The 18,741-nt window shown below is 45.7% G+C and overlaps 1 protein-coding gene across 3 annotated transcripts in view; it reads left to right on the forward strand.

Moving 5' to 3' along the window:
• tbcd (tubulin folding cofactor D) overlaps positions 1 to 18,741 on the forward strand; it is a 131,939-nt gene that overhangs the window by 56,776 nt on the left and 56,422 nt on the right. For all 3 annotated transcript variants that reach the window (XM_071395046.1, XM_071395126.1, XM_071394966.1), the window contains exons 15-18: positions 4,178 to 4,334; positions 11,872 to 11,929; positions 14,647 to 14,676; positions 15,165 to 15,250. In XM_071395046.1, coding sequence (XP_071251147.1) covers positions 4,178 to 4,334; positions 11,872 to 11,929; positions 14,647 to 14,676; positions 15,165 to 15,250 — 331 coding nt within the window. The remainder of the gene's footprint in view (positions 1 to 4,177; positions 4,335 to 11,871; positions 11,930 to 14,646; positions 14,677 to 15,164; positions 15,251 to 18,741) is intronic.

Here is an 18,741-nt window from a genome sequence, read left to right on the forward strand (position 1 = left end):
ACACAACATGGGCATTAAGGTGGGCAGGGCAAAGCTTAGACATACTTCTCTTAAATACGCAATCATGAATCCAGGCCGATCTTTAAACGTCTGTTTGAGCAAAGTTTTTTTTTAACAGAAGTTCCCACAACACCCCGAGGTAATAATGAAAAAGGTCATTTTGCATTCAGGTAAATAAGGGTGTTGTTGGCTGTGGCACTGGTGTTGACCTCGACCTGTCACTTTATGACAGCGCCAGTCTTTTTAATGTCCAGTGTCAACATTGAAAACGGATACTCTAGAAAATGAATGACCTCAAACTTTATCTTAGTTTATCTAGTTTTAAAGCCCAAATCAAACACATTTTTGTTTTTGTTTTACACGTGTGAACGAGCGCGTACACGCTGGAATTAGAAAGAAAACATACAGGCCCGGAGCCAACTGAGTCATGTGCTTCAGATTAGAAAGCAGGTCTATCTTCCTCGTAGCTACTGGAAGCCACGCTGCTAGTGAGTCTGTTTACCTGGGCTCTGAGTGGTCTTTATGTCTGTTTACCTGGGCTCTGAGTGGATACACTGACAGAAAATACACTTTGTGCATTAAGTCTGGAATTAACATGTATGGTCAAAGATGTGTCTATTTAGTGTTCATAAGTTCAGCTACCAGTACCAATAATACATATTTGAAGCTTTAAAGTGGTCTTTATGTCTGTCTACCTGGGCTCTGAGTGGTACAGTGGTCTTTATGTCTGTCTACCTGGGCTCTGAGTGGTACAGTGGTCTTTATGTCTGTCTACCTGGGCTCTGAGTGATACAGTGGTCTTTATGTCTGTCTACCTGGGCTCTGAGTGGTACAGTGGTCTTTATGTCTGTTTACCTGGGCTCTGAGTGGTACAGTGGTCTTTATGTCTGTTTACCTGGGCTCTGAGTGGTACAGCGGTCTTTATGTCTGTTTACCTGGGTTCTGAGTGGTACAGCGGTCTTTATGTCTGTTTACCTGGGCTCTGAGTGGTACAGTGGTCTTTATGTCTGTCTACCTGGGCTCTGAGTGGTACAGTGGTCTTTATGTCTGTCTACCTGGGCTCTGAGTGGTACAGCGGTCTTTATGTCTGTTTACCTGGGCTCTGAGTGGTACAGTGGTCTTTATGTCTGTCTACCTGGGCTCTGAGTGGTACAGTGGTCTTTATGTCTGTTTACCTGGGCTCTGAGTGGTCTTTATGTCTGTCTACCTGGGCTCTGAGTGGTACAGTGGTCTTTATGTCTGTCTACCTGGGCTCTGAGTGGTACAGTGGTCTTTATGTCTGTCTACCTGGGCTCTGAGTGGTACAGTGGTCTTTATGTCTGTCTACCTGGGCTCTGAGTGGTACAGTGGTCTTTATGTCTGTCTACCTGGGCTCTGAGTGGTACAGTGGTCTTTATGTCTGTCTACCTGGGCTCTGAGTGGTACAGTGGTCTTTATGTCTGTCTACCTGGGCTCTGAGTGGTACAGTGGTCTTTATGTCTGTCTACCTGGGCTCTGAGTGGTACAGTGGTCTTTATGTCTGTCTACCTGGGTTCTGAGTGGTACAGTGGTCTTTATGTCTGTCTACCTGGGCTCTGAGTGGGACAGTGGTCTTTATGCCTGTTTACCTGGGCTCTGAGTGGTACAGTGGTCTTTATGTCTGTTTACCTGGGCTCTGAGTGGTACAGTGGTCTTTATGTCTGTTTACCTGGGCTCTGAGTGGGACAGTGGTCTTTATGTCTGTTTACCTGGGCTCTGAGTGGGACAGTGGTCTTTATGCCTGTTTACCTGGGCTCTGAGTGGTACAGTGGTCTTTATGTCTGTCTACCTGGGCTCTGAGTGGTACAGTGGTCTTTATGTCTGTCTACCTGGGCTCTGAGTGGTACAGTTTCTTTATGTCTGTCTACCTGGGCTCTGAGTGGTACAGTGGTCTTTATGTCTGTTTACCTGGGCTCTGAGTGGTCTTTATGTCTGTCTACCTGGGTTCTGAGTGGTCTTTATGTCTGTCTACCTGGGTTCTGAGTGGTCTTTATGTCTGTCTACCTGGGTTCTGAGTGGTCTTTATGTCTGTCTACCTGGGCTCTGAGTGGTAGTGGTCTTTATGTCTGTCTACCTGGGCTCTGAGTGGTACAGTGGTCTTTATGCCTGTCTACCTGAGCTCTGAGTGGTACAGCGGTCTTTATGCCTGTTTACCTGGGCTCTGAGTGGTATAGTGGTCTTTATGTTTGTCTACCTGGGTTCTGAGTGGCGCAGCGGTCTAAGTCACTGCATGTCAGTGCAAGAGGCGTCATTACAGACACCCTGGTTCAATACCAGGCTGTATCACAACCGGACGCGATTGGGAGTCCCATAGGGCGGCGCACAATTGCCCCAGCGTCGTCCGGGTTTGGCCGGGATAGGCCGTCATTGTAAATAAGAATTTGTTCTGAACTGATTTGCCTAGTTAAATAAAGACTTAAAAAAATACCTTTGTTGATTTCAAGCGCAGGCATATAGCATAGGCAGGCTATGACTGGGAAACTGAAGGAATGAGACTAGCTGCGTTCGGAATACAGTGCATTCAGAAAGTGTTCAGACCCCTTCCCCTTTTCCACATTTTGTTACGTTACGCTTTATTCTAAAATGTATGAAATACAAAAATGTCCTTATCAATCTACACACAATACCCCATAATGACATCACAATACACCATAATGACATCACAATACCCCATAATGACATCACAATACCCCATAATGACATCACAATACCCCATAATGACCAAAGTGTTTTTAGAATTGTTTTGGACATTTTTGCAAAAATAGAAATTAGAGAAACTCCCCAAATACAGGTGTGCCAAGCTTGTAGCATCATACACAAGAAGACTCAAGGCTGTAATCGCTGGCAAAGGTGCTTCAACAAAGCACTGAGTAAAGGGTCTGAATACTTATGTAAATGGGATATTTCATTTTTTTTATTTTTTTATTAATTTGCTAAAATGTTGATAAACTGTTTTTGATTTGTCAATTTAATCCATTTTAAAATAGGGCTGTAACTTATCAAAATGTGGTAAAAGTCAAGGCGTCTGAATACTTTCCGAATACACTGTACGTAGTGAACACAACAATGGACTCTCATTACATTAAGTTGTTATAAACGCTGTACGTAGCGAACACAACAATGGATTCTCATTACATTAAGTTGTTATAAACACTGTACGTAGCGAACACAACAATGGACTCTCATTACATTAAGTTGTTATAAACGCTGTACGTAGCGAACACAACAATGGACTCTCATGACATTAAGATGTTATAAACGCTGTGTCGGACGCTCTCTACTCCAGCAGTGTGACTCTGTTGGATGTGATTTCAGCTGAGGTAGTTTACGCACGGCTGTTATCAGCTTTCATTTCTGATGAGTCATGTCTCAATGCTTTTCCCTCTCCAGTTCTCAGGTAGTTTGAATCAGATAATTAGATTGTGTAAAATGTGTGCAAAACTAGTTGAAATGACGTAATTTCAACAAGTTTTGCCTTGGTCATATGCCGTACACAGTCATAGGAGTAGAAGCTGCTTATTCCACCACAGCGGTTAAAACGATCAAAGGGTTTCTCTCTTGGCAGTGAAAGATGTGAGAGGTGTTGGTTTACAGTGTCACTATTAACCCCACCGGTCTCGCTTTAGAGAGTCTTGCTTTAGAGTGAACCACAGAGGCCAGGGCCAATGAGGCGAGGACAGGAAGAGGATCTGATAGGTGGCATGACTTAGAATCCCACATGAACTACAAGCTGCCATGGTGATACAACTGTTGTCAGGGGAGATGGATAACCCTATGATGTGATTGGACTAATGGATTTAGTAAAACAGTAATAATACATTATAATACAGCTGTGTGTACCTTACACCACCAAAACGACAGTCACAATGAGTAATATACCACTTTATTAATGACCTACATATGAAGTTGTAATGAACTGCTTATACTTCTGAACTGTTTAAGATGTTATCTTTGTCTGTGGAATACTCATTTGTCTTTCTCTCCCCTTTCCCCTCTTTCTGTCTCTGTCTCTGTCTCTCTCTCTCTCTCTCTCTCTCTCTATCCATCTCTCTCCCCTTTCCTCTCTCTCTCTCTCTCTCTTTCTCTCTCTCCCTCCCCCTCTCTCTCTCTCTCGCCCTCCCCCACTCTGTCTCTCTCCCTCATCTCTCTCTCCCTCCAGTGGTGCCTCTGATCCTGAAGGCCTTGGTCTATGATGAGAAGAGAGGAGCGTGTAGCGTTGGTTCTAACGTACGAGACGCAGCCTGCTACGTCTGCTGGGCCTTTGCCAGGGCCTACGAACCCACCGAGCTGAAGCCCTTCGTCACTCTGATCGCCTGGTAACACTCCTCTACTTCTTCATCATCCTCCTCCTCTGTCTCTCTGACTCCGGTCGGGGTCAATTACGTTTTTAATTCACTCAGTTCAGTTAGTGAATTGATGTCAATTGAAGATTTGTGTGAACTTGCGCATCTCAAGGTAGGATTCTGCCCTGGTCATAGAGAAGGTTAAACATGGATTTTTAGATTACACAATGTTTCAATTTTTTTAAAGATTTTTTTTATTTAACCTTTATTTAACTAGGCAGGTCAGTTAATAACAAATTCTTATTTACAACGATGGCCTAGGAACAGTGGGTTAACTGCCTTGTTCAGAGGCAGAACGACAGATTTTTACCTCGGGGATTCGATCTAAATCAAATCAATCAAATTTATTTATATAGCCCTTCGTACATCAGCTGATATCTCAAAGTGCTGTACAGAAACCCAGCCTAAAACCCCAAACAGCAAGCAATGCAGGTGTAGAAGCACGGTGGCTAGGAAAAACTCCCTAGAAAGGCCAAAACCTAGGAAGAAACCTAGAGAGGAACCAGGCTATGAGGGGTGGCCAGTCCTCTTCTGGCTGTGCCGGGTGGAGATTATAACACAACATGGCCAAGATGTTCAAATGTTCATAAATGACCAGCATGGTCAAATAATAATAATCACAGTAGTTGTCGAGGGTGCAGCAAGTCAGCACCTCAGGAGTAAATGTCAGTTGGCTTTTCATAGCCGATCATTAAGAGTATCTCTACCGCTCCTGCGGTCTCTAGAGAGTTGAAAACAGCAGGTCTGGGACAGGTAGCACGTCCAGTGAACAGGTCAGGGTTCCATAGCCGCAGGCAGAACAGTTGAAACTGGAGCAGCAGCACGGCCAGGTGGACTGGGGACAGCAAGGAGTCATCATGCCAGGTAGTCCTGAGGCATGGTCCTAGGGCTCATGTCCTCCGAGAGAGAAAAAGAAAGAGAGAATTAGAGAGAGCATACTTAAATTCACACAGGACACCGGATAAGACAGGAGAAGTACTCCAGATATAAACTGACCCTAGCCCCCCGACACATAAACTACTGCAGCATAAATACTGGAGGCTGAGACAGGAGGGGTCAGGAGACACTGTGGCCCCATCCGATGATACCCCTGGACAGGGCCAAACAGGAAGGATATAACCCCACCCACTTTGCCAAAGCACAGCCCCCATACCACTAGAGGGATATCTTCAACCACCAACTTACCATCCTGAGACAAGGCAGAGTATAGCCTTGTTATACTAGCAACCTATTGTTTACTGGCCCAACGCTCTAACCACTAGGCTACCTGCCGCCCCTACACTCTAACCACTAGGCTACCTGCCCCTCCCACACTCTAACCACTAGACTACCTGCCGCCCCTACACACTAACCACTAGGCTACCTGCCGCCCCTACACTCTAACCACTAGGCTACCTGCCGCCCCTACACTCTAACCACTAGGCTACCTGCCGCCCCTACACTCTAACCACTAGACTACCTGCCGCTCCTACACTCTAACCACTAGGCTACCTGCCGCCCCTACACTCTAACCACTAGACTACCTGCCGCTCCTACACTCTAACCACTAGGCTACCTGCCGCCCCTACACTCTAACCACTAGGCTACCTGCCGCCCCTACACTCTAACCACTAGGCTACCTGCCGCCCCTACACTCTAACCACTAGGCTACCTGCCGCCCCCACACTCTAGCCACTACCTGCCGCCCCCACACTCTAACCACTACCTGCCGCCCCCACACTCTAACCACTACCTGCCGCCCCCACACTCGAACCACTACCTGCCGCCCCCACACTCGAACCACTACCTGCCGCCCCCACACTCTAACCACTACCTGCCGCCCCCACACTCTAACCACTACCTGCCGCCCCCGCACACTCTATGTACTGGGGTCGTTATCGTAAGCCTCTGCCTCTCCTCATCCACACCTCAACGTAGACCACAAGCCTCTATCTCTGCCTCTCCTCATCCACACCTCAACGTAGACTACAAGCCTCTATCTCTGCCTCTCCTCATCCACACCTCAACGTAGACTACAAGCCTCTATCTCTGCCTCTCCTCATCCACACCTCAACGTAGACTACAAGCCTCTATCTCTTCCTCTCCTCATCCACACCTCAGCGTAGACTACAAACCTCTATCTCTTCCTCTCCTCATCCACACCTCAACGTAGACTACAAACCTCTATCTCTGCCTCTCCTCATCCACACCTCAGCGTAGACTACAAACCTCTGTCTCTTCCTCTCCTCATCCACACCTCAACGTAGACTACAAGCCTCTATCTCTGCCTGCTCCTCATCCACACCTCAACGTAGACTACAAACCTCTATCTCTGCCTCTCCTCATCCACACCTCAACGTAGACTACAAGCCTCTATCTCTGCCTCTCCTCATCCACACCTCAGCGTAGACTACAAACCTCTGTCTCTTCCTCTCCTCATCCACACCTCAACGTAGACTACAAGCCTCTATCTCTGCCTCTCTTCATCCACACCTCAGCGTAGACCACAAACATCTTTCTCTGCCTCTCCTCATCCATACCACAACGTAGACCACAAGCCTCTATCTCTGCCTCCTCATCCACACCTCAACGTAGACTACAAGCCTCTGTCTCTGCCTGCTCCTCATCCACACCTCAGCGTAGACTACAAACATCTTTCTCTGCCTCTCCTCATCCACACCTCAACGTAGACCACAAGCCTCTATCTCTGCCTCCTCATCCACACCTCAACGTAGACTACAAGCCTCTGTCTCTGCCTGCTCCTCATCCACACCTCAGCATGATGAAACCATCTCCCTCTGGCTGTTAAGCCATACGACGTGTCTAACTGGTTTGGAGCACTGTCCGGGCTTAATGCATTTCACAGACAGGCAGGCAGACGCTCCTTTGTCCCTGACAGGATTACAGGTGACTGAAGGTGTTACTGTGGAGGAGTGGGTTGTTTCTTGCCATGCTGAGGAGAGGGTGATGAGAGGAGGAAGTGATGAGTGGAGGGCCTTGGTTGTCAGTCAGGTGTCTCTGTGTGTGTTCAGGTCTCAGGTGTAGCTCTTAGCTGTGCATGACTCCACACCTGTCCTGCCTGTGTCTGCAGAGAAGTTGACGTTCATTTACGTGCCCTGCCCCTCCCTCCCTCCCTCTGTGGACATGTCTGGGCCTGCGGGACCCTGTGACTCTGCGGACTAGCTCTGCAGTGTCAGTTTTAACCCCCCCCCACCAGCCTCCCGCTCCCTGCAGCCAGCCCTGCCAGGTTTCGCTTGGCGCGGTTGGTTTCGGTGGCTGTTTGGTACCGGGGCTCAGGCAAGCTCAGTCCTGCTCCAGATTCGTCAAAGCCTCATGACATTTTTACTCCACTTTAGTGTGGCATTTACATACATACACACACATGCACATGCACAGGGGGGTGGGGGGGTACGCACACAGACATTGTGCTTGGTCACTATGAAGCACTGGAACTCAGGATATAAGGTGCAGGATGTCCCCAGGGGAACTCTTCTCCTCAGATGAGACTCTCATTCTTTCTTTTCGTCCCCCCAGTTCATGGACTGTTGCCTCACTGAAACCACAGTGGTTAGTCAGGGTTAGTGTCCAGGGACAGAGAGAACAGAGTTAGTCAGGTTAGTGTCCAGGGACAGAGAGAACAGAGTTAGTCAGGTTAGTGTCCAGGGACAGAGAGAAGAGTGGGAGAGCCAACAGAGCCTGGGGCAGTTTCTCCCTCCCTACCTGGCTGCCTGGTTGGTTGGGTGGCTGGCTGCCTGGTTGGCTGGCTGGCTGGCTGGTTGGTTGGGTGGCTGGCTGCCTGGTTGGTTGGGGGGCTGGCTGGCTGCCTGGTTGGTTGGGTGGCTGGCTGCCTGGTTGGTTGGGTGGCTGGCTGGCTGGCTGGCTTGGTGGCTGGCTGGCTGGCTGGTTGGTTGGGTGGCTGGCTGGCTGGCTGCCTGGTTGGTTGGGTGGCTGGCTGGCTGGCTGGTTGGTTGGTTGGGTGGGTGGCTGGCTGGCTGCCTGGTTGGTTGGGGGGCTGGCTGCCTGGTTGGTTGGGTGGGTGGTTGGTTGGGTGGCTGGCTGGCTGCCTGGTTGGCTGGCTGGCTGCCTGGTTGGGTGGGTGGCTGGCTGGCTGGCTGGTTGGTTGGGTGGCTGGCTGGCTGGCTGCCTGGTTGGTTGGGTGGCTGGCTGGCTGCCTGGTTGGTTGGTTGGGTGGCTGGCTGGCTGGCTGCCTGGTTGGGGGGCTGGCTGGCTGCCTGGTTGGTTGGCTTGCTGGCTGTCAAAGGTACTGGGTATCCCTCAGCAGCCTAGTTCACACACCTACACCTTCCTATAACACTTACAGTGAGGGAAAAAAGTATTTGATCCCCTGCTGATTTTGTACGTTTGCCCACTGACAAAGAAATGATCAGTCTATAATTTTAATGGTAGGTTTATTTGAACAGTGAGAGACAGAATATCAACAAAAAAATCCAGAAAAACGCATGTCAAAAATGTTATGAATTGATTTGCATTTTAATGAGGGAAATAAGTATTTGACCCCTCTGCAAAACATGACTTAGTACTTGGTGGCAAAACCCTTGTTGGCAATCACAGAGGTCAGACGTTTCTTGTAGTTGGCCACCAGGTTTGCACACATCTCAGGAGGGATTTTGTCCCACTCCTCTTTGCAGATCTTCTTCAAGTCATTAAGGTTTCGAGGCTGACGTTTGGCAACTCGAACCTTCAGCTCCCTACACAGATTTTCTATGGGATTAAGGTCTGGAGACTGGCTAGGCCACTCCAGGACCTTAATGTGCTTCTTCTTGAGCCACTCCTTTGTTGCCTTGGCCGTGTGTTTTGGGTCATTGTCATGCTGGAATACCCATCCACGACCCATTTTCAATACCCTGGCTGAGGGAAGGAGGTTTTCACCCAAGATTTGACGGTACATGGCCCCGTCCATCGTCCCTTTGATGCGGTGAAGTTGTCCTGTCCCTTTAGCAGGAAAACACCCCCAAAGCATAATGTTTCCACCTCCATGTTTGACGGTGGGGATGGTTTCTTGGGGTCATAGGCAGCATTCCTCCTCCTCCAAACACGGCAAGTTGGGTTGATGCCAAAGAACTCCATTTTGGTCTCATCTGACCACAACACGTTCACCCAGTTGTCCTCTGAATCATTCAGATGTTCATTGGCAAACTTCAGACGGGCATGTATATGTGCTTTCTTGAGCAGGGGGACCTTGCGGGCGCTGCAGGATTTCAGTCCTTCACGGCATAGTGTGTTACCAATTGTTTTCTTGATGACTATGGTCCCAGCTGCCTTGAGATCATTGACAAGATCCTCCTGTGTAGTTCTGGGCTGATTCCTCACCGTTCTCATGATCATTGCAACTCCACGAGGTGAGATCTTGCATGGAGCCCCAGGCTGAGGGAGATTGACAGTTCTTTTGTGTTTCTTCCATTTGCGAATAATCACAGAAACTGTTGTCACCTTCTCACCAAGCTGCTTGGCGATGGTCTTGTAGCCCATTCCAGCCTTGTGTAGGTCTACAATCTTGTCCCTGACATCCTTGGAGAGCTCTTTGGTCTTGGCCATGGTGGAGAGTTTGGAATCTGATTGATTGATTGCTTCTGTGGACAGGTATCTTTTATACAGGTAAGAAACTGAGATTAGGAGCACTCCCTTTAAGAGTGTGCTCCTAATCTCCGTTCCTTACCTGTATGAAAGACACCTGAGAGCCAGAAATCTTTTTGATTGAGAAGGGGTCAAATACTTATTTCCCTCATTAAAATGCAAATCAATTTATAACATTTTTGACATGAATTTTTCTGGATATTTTTGTTGTTATTCTGTCTCTCACTGTTCAAATAAACCTACCATTAAAATTATAGACTGATAATTTCTTTGTCAGTGGGCAAACGTACAAAATCAGCAGGGGATCAAATACTTTTTTCCCTCACTGTAGAGGGAGGATGAAAAGAGGGAGGACAGAAAGAGATTGGGGAGGAGGAAAAGAGGGAGGACAGAAAGAGATTGGGAAGGAGGAAACGAGGGAGGACAGAAATGGGTGGATGATTTGTAAGGAGAGAGAAGGGATGTCAATGGTGTGATCAAAGAGGTGGCCCGGAGTCAGTGATTACAGGATGGGCCCGGAGTCAGTGACTACAGGAGGGTCCCGGAGTCAGTGACTACAGGAGGGTCCCGGAGTCAGAGACTAGAGGAGGGTCCCGGAGTCAGTGACTACAGGAGGGTCCCGGAGTCAGTGACTACAGGAGGGTCCCGGAGTCAGAGACTAGAGGAGGGTCCCGGAGTCAGAGACTAGAGGAGGGTCCCGGAGTCAGTGACTACAGGAGGGTCCCGGAGTCAGTGACTACAGGAGGGTCCCGGAGTCAGTGACTACAGGAGGGTCCCGGAGTCAGACACTAGAGGATGGGCCCAGAGTCAGACACTAGAGGATGGGCCCAGAGTCAGTGACTACAGGAGGGCCCCGGAGTCAGTGACTACAGGAGGGTCCCCGAGTCAGTGACTACAGGAGGGCCCCGGAGTCAGTGACTACAGGAGGGCCCCGGAGTCAGTGACTACAGGAGGGCCCCGGAGTCAGTGACTACAGGAGGGCCCCGGAGTCAGTGACTACAGGAGGGCCCCGGAGTCAGTGACTACAGGAGGGCCCCGGAGTCAGTGACTACAGGAGGGTCCCCGAGTCAGTGACTACAGGGGGGGCCCGGAGTCAGTGACTACAGGAGGGCCCCGGAGTCATATGTAATCATACATTCCTTCAGTTTGTTGTTGTTGGCACAATGTCAACTTGTTGAATTTTGGTTCTCAGCACAGATTAGGTTGTTTTTCTTCATTTGGTCGACCAAGAAACTGGCAAACACTTTACTTGAGTGGTAGTTTAGTAGTTCATACTTTTATCATCAACCACAAGGTCCAACTTGGGTTGTTGTTCTTCAAGTGTTCTCTCCTGTCTGAACATAGTAATGACTTCACTGTGGCCCAACACCAATACAAAGGCATAAAGGTAATAAATACATTCACCTGCCTGTGTATCAGTGTGTTTATCTTTCCTTCTCTCTCTCTCTCTCTCTCTCTCTCTCTCTCTCTCTCTCTCTCTCTCTCTCTCTCTCTCTCTCTCTCTCTCTCTGCCCTCTCTCTCTCTCTCTCTCTCTCTCTCTCTCTGCCTCTCTCTCTCTCTCTGCCTCTCTCTCTCTCTCTGCCTCTCTCTCTCTCTCTGCCTCTCTCTCTCTCTCTCTCTCTCTCTCTCTCTCTCTCTCTCTGCCTCTCTCTCTGACTCTCTCTCTGACTCTCTCTCTCTGACTCTCTCTCTCTCTCTCTCTGCCTCTCTCTCTCTCTCTGCCTCTCTCTCTCTCTCTGCCTCTCTCTCTCTCTCTGCCTCTCTCTCTCTCTCTCTCTCTCTCTCTGCCTCTCTCTCTGACTCTCTCTCTCTGACTCTCTCTCTCTCTCTGCCTCTCTCTCTCTCTCTGCCTCTCTCTCTCTCTCTGCCTCTCTCTCTGCCTCTTTCTCTCTCTCTCTGCCTCTTTCTCTGGTCTCCCTCCCTCTCTCTCTCCAGTGCTCTGGTGATCACTGCTGTGTTTGACCGAAACATCAACTGTCGTAGAGCTGCATCAGTGAGTGACCACTCTCTCGGTCTCGGTCTCCGTCTCAGTCTCTGTCTGTTTCAGTCTCTCTTTCGCTCTCTCGTACACGTATCAAACCATGAATCAAGGTTGAGAAATTCAGTTTTTAATTCAATAAATCCAGGGAATTAATTGAAATTCAATTTATATGTTAAAAAATCATCATAGAAAATAATGGTCTATTTTTTTATGAATTAATTTAATTTTAATTAACTTTCTGGATTGCCTGAATTGACCCTGACCCTGTCATTTATATCAGATCTCACTACTGACTATTATCTAACTACTGTCTCTTAGACCCTGTCATTTATATCAGATCTCACTATTATCTAACTACTGTCTCTTAGACCCTGTCATTTATATCAGATCTAACTACTGACTATTATCTAACTACCGTCTCTTAGACCCTGTCATTTATATTAGATCTCACTACTGACTATTATCTAACTACTGTCTCTTAGACCCTGTCATTTATATCAGATCTCACTACTGACTATTATCTAACTACTGTCTCTTAGACCCTGTCATTTATATCAGATCTCACTACTGACTATTATCTAACTACTGTCTCTTAGACCCTGTCATTTATATCAGATCTCACTACTGACTATTATCTAACTACTGTCTCTTAGAGCCTGTCATTTATATCAGATCTCACTACTGACTATTATCTAACTACTGTCTCTTAGACCCTGTCATTTATATCAGATCTCACTATTATCTAACTACTGTCTCTTAGACCCTGTCATTTATATCAGATCTCACTACTGACTATTATCTAACTACTGTCTCTTAGACCCTGTCATTTATATCAGATCTGACTACTGACTATTATCTAACTACTGTCTCTTAGACCCTGTCATTTATATCAGATCTGACTACTGACTATTATCTAACTACTGTCTCTTAGACCCTGTCATTTATATCAGATCTCACTATTATCTAACTACTGTCTCTTAGACCCTGTCATTTATATCAGATCTCACTACTGACTATTATCTAACTACTGTCTCTTAGACCCTGTCATTTATATCAGATCTCACTATTATCTAACTACTGTCTCTTAGACCCTGTCATTTATATCAGATCTCACTACTGACTATTATCTAACTACTGTCTCTTAGACCCTGTCATTTATATCAGATCTGACTACTGACTATTATCTAACTACTGTCTCTTAGACCCTGTCATTTATATCAGATCTCACTACTGACTAGTATCTAACTACTGTCTCTTAGACCCTGTCATTTATATCAGATCTCACTACTGACTATTATCTAACTACTGTCTCTTAGACCCTGTCATTTATATCAGATCTCACTACTGACTATTATCTAACTACTGTCTCTTAGACCCTGTCATTTATATCAGATCTAACTACTGACTAGTATCTAACTACTGTCTCTTAGACCCTGTCATTTATATCAGATCTCACTACTGAGTAGTACCTAACTACTGTCTCTTAGACCCTGACCCTGTCATTTATATCAGATCTCACTACTGACTATTATCTAACTACTGTCTCTTAGACCCTGACCCTGTCATTTATATCAGATCTCACTACTGACTAGTATCTAACTACTGTCTCTTAGACCCTGTCATTTATATCAGATCTGACTACTGACTATTATCTAACTACTGTCTCTTAGACCCTGTCATTTATATCAGATCTAACTACTGACTAGTATCTAACTACTGTCTCTTAGACCCTGTCATTTATATCAGATCTCACTACTGAGTATTATCTAACTACTGTCTCTTAGACCCTGTCATTTATATCAGATCTCACTACTGACTATTATCTAACTACTGTCTCTTAGACCCTGTCATTTATATCAGATCTCACTACTGACTATTATCTAACTACTGTCTCTTAGACCCTGTCATTTATATCAGATCTCACTACTGACAATTATCTAACTACTGTCTCTTAGACCCTGTCATTTATATCAGATCTCACTACTGACTATTATCTAACTACTGTCTCTTAGACCCTGTCATTTATATCAGATCTCACTACTGACTATTATCTAACTACTGTCTCTTAGACCCTGTCATTTATATCAGATCTAACTACTGACTATTATCTAACTACTGTCTCTTAGACCCTGTCATTTATATCAGATCTCACTACTGAGTAGTACCTAACTACTGTCTCTAAGACCCTGTCATTTATATCAGATCTGACTACTGACTATTATCTAACTACTGTCTCTTAGACCCTGTCATTTATATCAGATCTAACTACTGACTATTATCTAACTACTGTCTCTTAGACCCTGACCCTGTCATTTATATCAGATCTAACTACTGACTATTATCTAACTACTGTCTCTTAGACCCTGACCCTGTCATTTATATCAGATCTCACTACTGACTAGTATCTAACTACTGTCTCTTAGACCCTGTCATTTATATCAGATCTAACTACTGACTATTATCTAACTACTGTCTCTTAGACCCTGTCATTTATATCAGATCTAACTACTGACTAGTATCTAACTACTGTCTCTTAGACCCTGTCATTTATATCAGATCTCACTACTGAGTATTATCTAACTACTGTCTCTTAGACCCTGTCATTTATATCAGATCTCACTACTGACTATTATCTAACTACTGTCTCTTAGACCCTGTCATTTATATCAGATCTCACTACTGACTAGTACCTAACTTCTAAACGGTGTATTTGTCTCCTTCTCTTCCAGGCTGCCTTCCAGGAGAATGTGGGAAGACAGGTTTGTGAACCCAGTTACCAGAACCATAGGTTATTAGTTATTACATGACTAATGCTATGATACACAGTACATTTGAGTTCTACTGTTCACCTACCATCCAGGTGTTACTGTAACCTGCCCTGACTGTCACTAAAGTCCTTTAAACAGATCATCAACTCATATGCTTTGTGTGCCGCCAGCAGCCTGCCAAGCTTGGCATCAGATCTAGTGACTAGTTATCGAAGTGTAATTACCCTTGAGATGTCATATTATTCAACTGTTCATATCATTCATTGTGGCTCATATTGTACACCGTGGGTTTACTGATGGACACAGAGGTGTTTTGGTAACCTTGCCTGAGACCTGGGGATTTGTGTTAGCTCCCTGGTCTAATGCATAGGCTTTAGCTCAGCGGGCTAACAGGAGACCTGGGTTGGAACCCAGTCGGTCACACTGAAACCACTGTTCTCTTGGCACGTAGATGTGATCTCTTGCCTCTCTGTCTCCAGGGCACGTTCCCCTACGGTATCGACATCGTAGTAGCAGCTGACTACTTTGCTGTTGGGAACCTGAGCAACTGTTACCTGTCCATCAGGTGAGTTAAAGATACTCTACAGAGGTTTGACCTCTAGGGGAGCTCTTGAGCCAAAATGGACCTCCTTAATAACTAGAGACAGTATATTAACCAGGTTTCCATCCAACCTTTTCACGAGGATGAATTACCTGTCCATCAGGTGAGTTAAAGATACTCTACAGAGGTTTGACCTCTAGGGGAGCTCTTGAGCCAAAATGGACCTCCTTAATAACGACACAGTATATTAACCAGGTTTCCATCCAACCTTTTCATGAGGATGAATTACCTGACTCGTGAAAAAAGTCAATGTGGGTACAATTTCATAATTGTCGACAGACAATTTGTTTGTTCGATATATTGGTATCTTTTTGTGTCTGTAAAATGTATTATGCGAGAAATAGCGGTGGAAACGTCTTTATGCGCAAATATACAGTACCATTCAAAAGTTTGGACACACCTACTCATTCCAGGGTGTGCCAAGAGTGTGCAAAGCTGTCATTAAGGTAAAGGGTGGCTACTTTGAAGAATCTCATATACAATATATTTTGATTTATTTAACACTTGTTTTGGTCACTACATGGTTCCATATGTTATTTAATAGTTTTAATGTTTTCTCTATTAATCTACAATATAGAAAATAGTACAAACAAAGAAAAACCCTTGAATGAGTAGGTGTGTCCACATGTTTGACTGGTACTGTAGATATACTAATCATCATATGGAATTAAAACTGTGAGTCACGTGATGATATGGTGTGTTGTCCTCCCACTACCACTCAGGTAACATGCAGGTTAATAAGCTACAGATGAAATAAGTTGTGATGAACTTTACAGGGAGGTGAAAGTGCACAGTGATGAGCTTGATGTTCCTTGACCAATAAATATCGACTTATTCTGGTGACATGATGATCGATGCTTCAATGCTTGGCTGCCGTTTGCAAGCTGTTGGCCAGAGCCCACATGTCAAGACCAGTGTGGGCACATTTGTTATGTAACGCAACAATTTTTTGGACAAAAATACTTAACCGCAAAATAAATGTTTATATGCACTAAGTCGTCACGCACAGCATTTTATCCGCAACAAACCAGTTCGGTGGAAACGCATCTGGTGGGAAAATCTGATATTGTTTTATGCACATTTTAGAATATTCTCATGAAAATATGTCGCCAGTTGGATGAAACCTAGCTGGTGTCTAGACATGACCTCTTTGGACAGAAAGGGGCATAGACAGGAACACAGGACAGTACATTACAACATGCACAGTAACATCCCGATAGAGAGACATGTCCCAGACGGCAGCTTGAAGTGTTCGGCTGGAGTCATAGTTGACAGATGCTGAGACGTGACAGTCAGGTGTCTCTGAGACCACCATCCGCGGTGGGGGGGGGACACAGCCCGAACGAGCACCTCCCCACAATTCCCAAGCAACGCGTCTCCGTTACACGTCCTCTATTCATTTGAATGTGTTGACAGTTGGAGAAACTGCTTGAGCTGCACTAAAGAATTTGAAAAATCTCAAAGGTCAACGGTCCAATATTGTAGAACACTGCTGTGGTTACGTGTACACATTTAGGCCTTCTTCTCAGAGGGTTGTGTCTTTAGAAACCATTTCCCTGTGTGTGAGGGGAGTTACCTGGTGGTAGTAGTATCTTTTACACTACCCAGAACCACACAACATAGCTGTACTATCTGGCCTTAGTTAAATGGAGCCTGCCCCTTTATATTGTAGAAGTAGTTTTTTTGTGAAGGTGTGTGCATAGGACAGGTCCTTTATATTGTAGAAGTAGTTTTTTGTGAAGGAGTGTGCATAGGACAGGTCCTTTATATTGTAGAAGTAGTTTTTTGTGAAGGAGTGTGCATAGGACAGGTCCTTTATATTGTAGAAGTAGTTTTTTGTGAAGGAGTGAGCATAGGACAGGTCCTTTATATTGTAAAAGTAGTTTTTTGTGAAGGAGTGTGCATAGGACAGGTCCTTTATATTGTAAAAGTAGTTTTTTGTGAAGGAGTGTGCGTAGGACAGGTCCTTTATATTGTAGAAGTCGTTTTTTGTGAAGGAGTGAGCATAGGACAGGTCCTTTATATTGTAAAAGTAGTTTTTTGTGAAGGAGTGTGCATAGGACAGGTCCTTTATATTGTAGAAGTAGTTCTTTGTGAAGGAGTGTGCATAGGACAGGTCCTTTATATTGTAGAAGTAGTTTTTTGTGAAGGAGTGTGCATAGGACATGTCCTTTTATATTGTAGAAGTCGTTTTTTGTGAAGGAGTGAGCATAGGACAGGTCCTTTATATTGTACAAGTAGTTTTTTGTGAAGGACTGAGCATAGGACAGGTCCTTTATAATGTAGAAGTAGTTTTTTGTGAAGGAGTGAGCATAGGACAGGTCCTTTACGTTGAACCAGAGACATTTTCTCTTCTTCTCAATGCGTGGCTGACATCTCAGGTATCTGAGCTGTCACAGCCCTGCCTCTCTGTAGAATGTGACTGTCACCATAGGCGCCCTGCGGCTGTGTCACTGACTGCGTCTGAAATGCCAACCTCTTCTCTACCGGCCCCGGTTGAACGTAGGGCACTAGAACGCCATTTCAGACGCAGCCCTGCCTCTCTGTAGAATGTGCCACCGTCCTAATCCTGTGAGTGACGTCTCTACCACCACCTCTACTGTCAGAGTAAACATTCCTCCCACATCATAGAACCTGTTGAAGAATGTAGCCCCGGGGGAGACCGACTTCCCTTCTGACTGGAGCAGCAGAGTACTGTTGAGGACCAAGATGTTGTTGAGGAAATAAACAATATGACAATATGTTCTGTAGGCTGACTCTGAATGTTGTTGAAAAGGAGCCTTCAAATAGCTGGGTCCAGTACTGTAGTTAGTTAGCTGTGTCCAGTACTGTAGTTAGTTAGCTGTGTTAGTACTGTAGTTAGTTAGCTGGGTCCAGTACTGTAGTTAGTTAGCTGGGTCCAGTACTGTAGTTAGTTAGCTGGGTCCAGTACTGTAGTTAGTTAGCTGGGTCCAGTACTGTAGTTAGTTAGCTGGGTCCAGTACTGTAGTTAGGTAGCTGTGTCTAGTACTGTAGTTAGTTAGCTGGGTCCAGTACTGTAGTTAGTTAGCTGGGTCCAGTACTGTAGTTAGTTAGCTGGGTCCAGTACTGTAGTTAGTTAGCTGTGTCCAGTACTGTAGTTAGTTGGTTAGCTGTGTCCGGTACTGTAGTTAGTTAGCTGGGTCCAGTACTGTAGTTAGTTAGCTGTGTCCAGTACTGTAGTTAGTTAGCTGGGTCCAGTACTGTAGTTAGTTAGCTGGGTCCAGTACTGTAGTTAGTTAGCTGGGTCCAGTACTGTAGTTAGTTAGCTGTGTCCAGTACTGTAGTTAGTTAGCTGGGTCCAGTACTGTAGTTAGGTAGCTGGGTCCAGTACTGTAGTTAGGTAGCTGGGTCCAGTACTGTAGTTAGTTAGCTGGGTCCAGTACTGTAGTTAGTTAGCTGGGTCCAGTACTGTAGTTAGTTAGCTGGGTCCAGTA

This window comes from Salvelinus alpinus, chromosome 1 (genome assembly GCF_045679555.1).
Source record: "Salvelinus alpinus chromosome 1, SLU_Salpinus.1, whole genome shotgun sequence".
Lineage (NCBI taxonomy): Eukaryota > Metazoa > Chordata > Actinopteri > Salmoniformes > Salmonidae > Salvelinus > Salvelinus alpinus.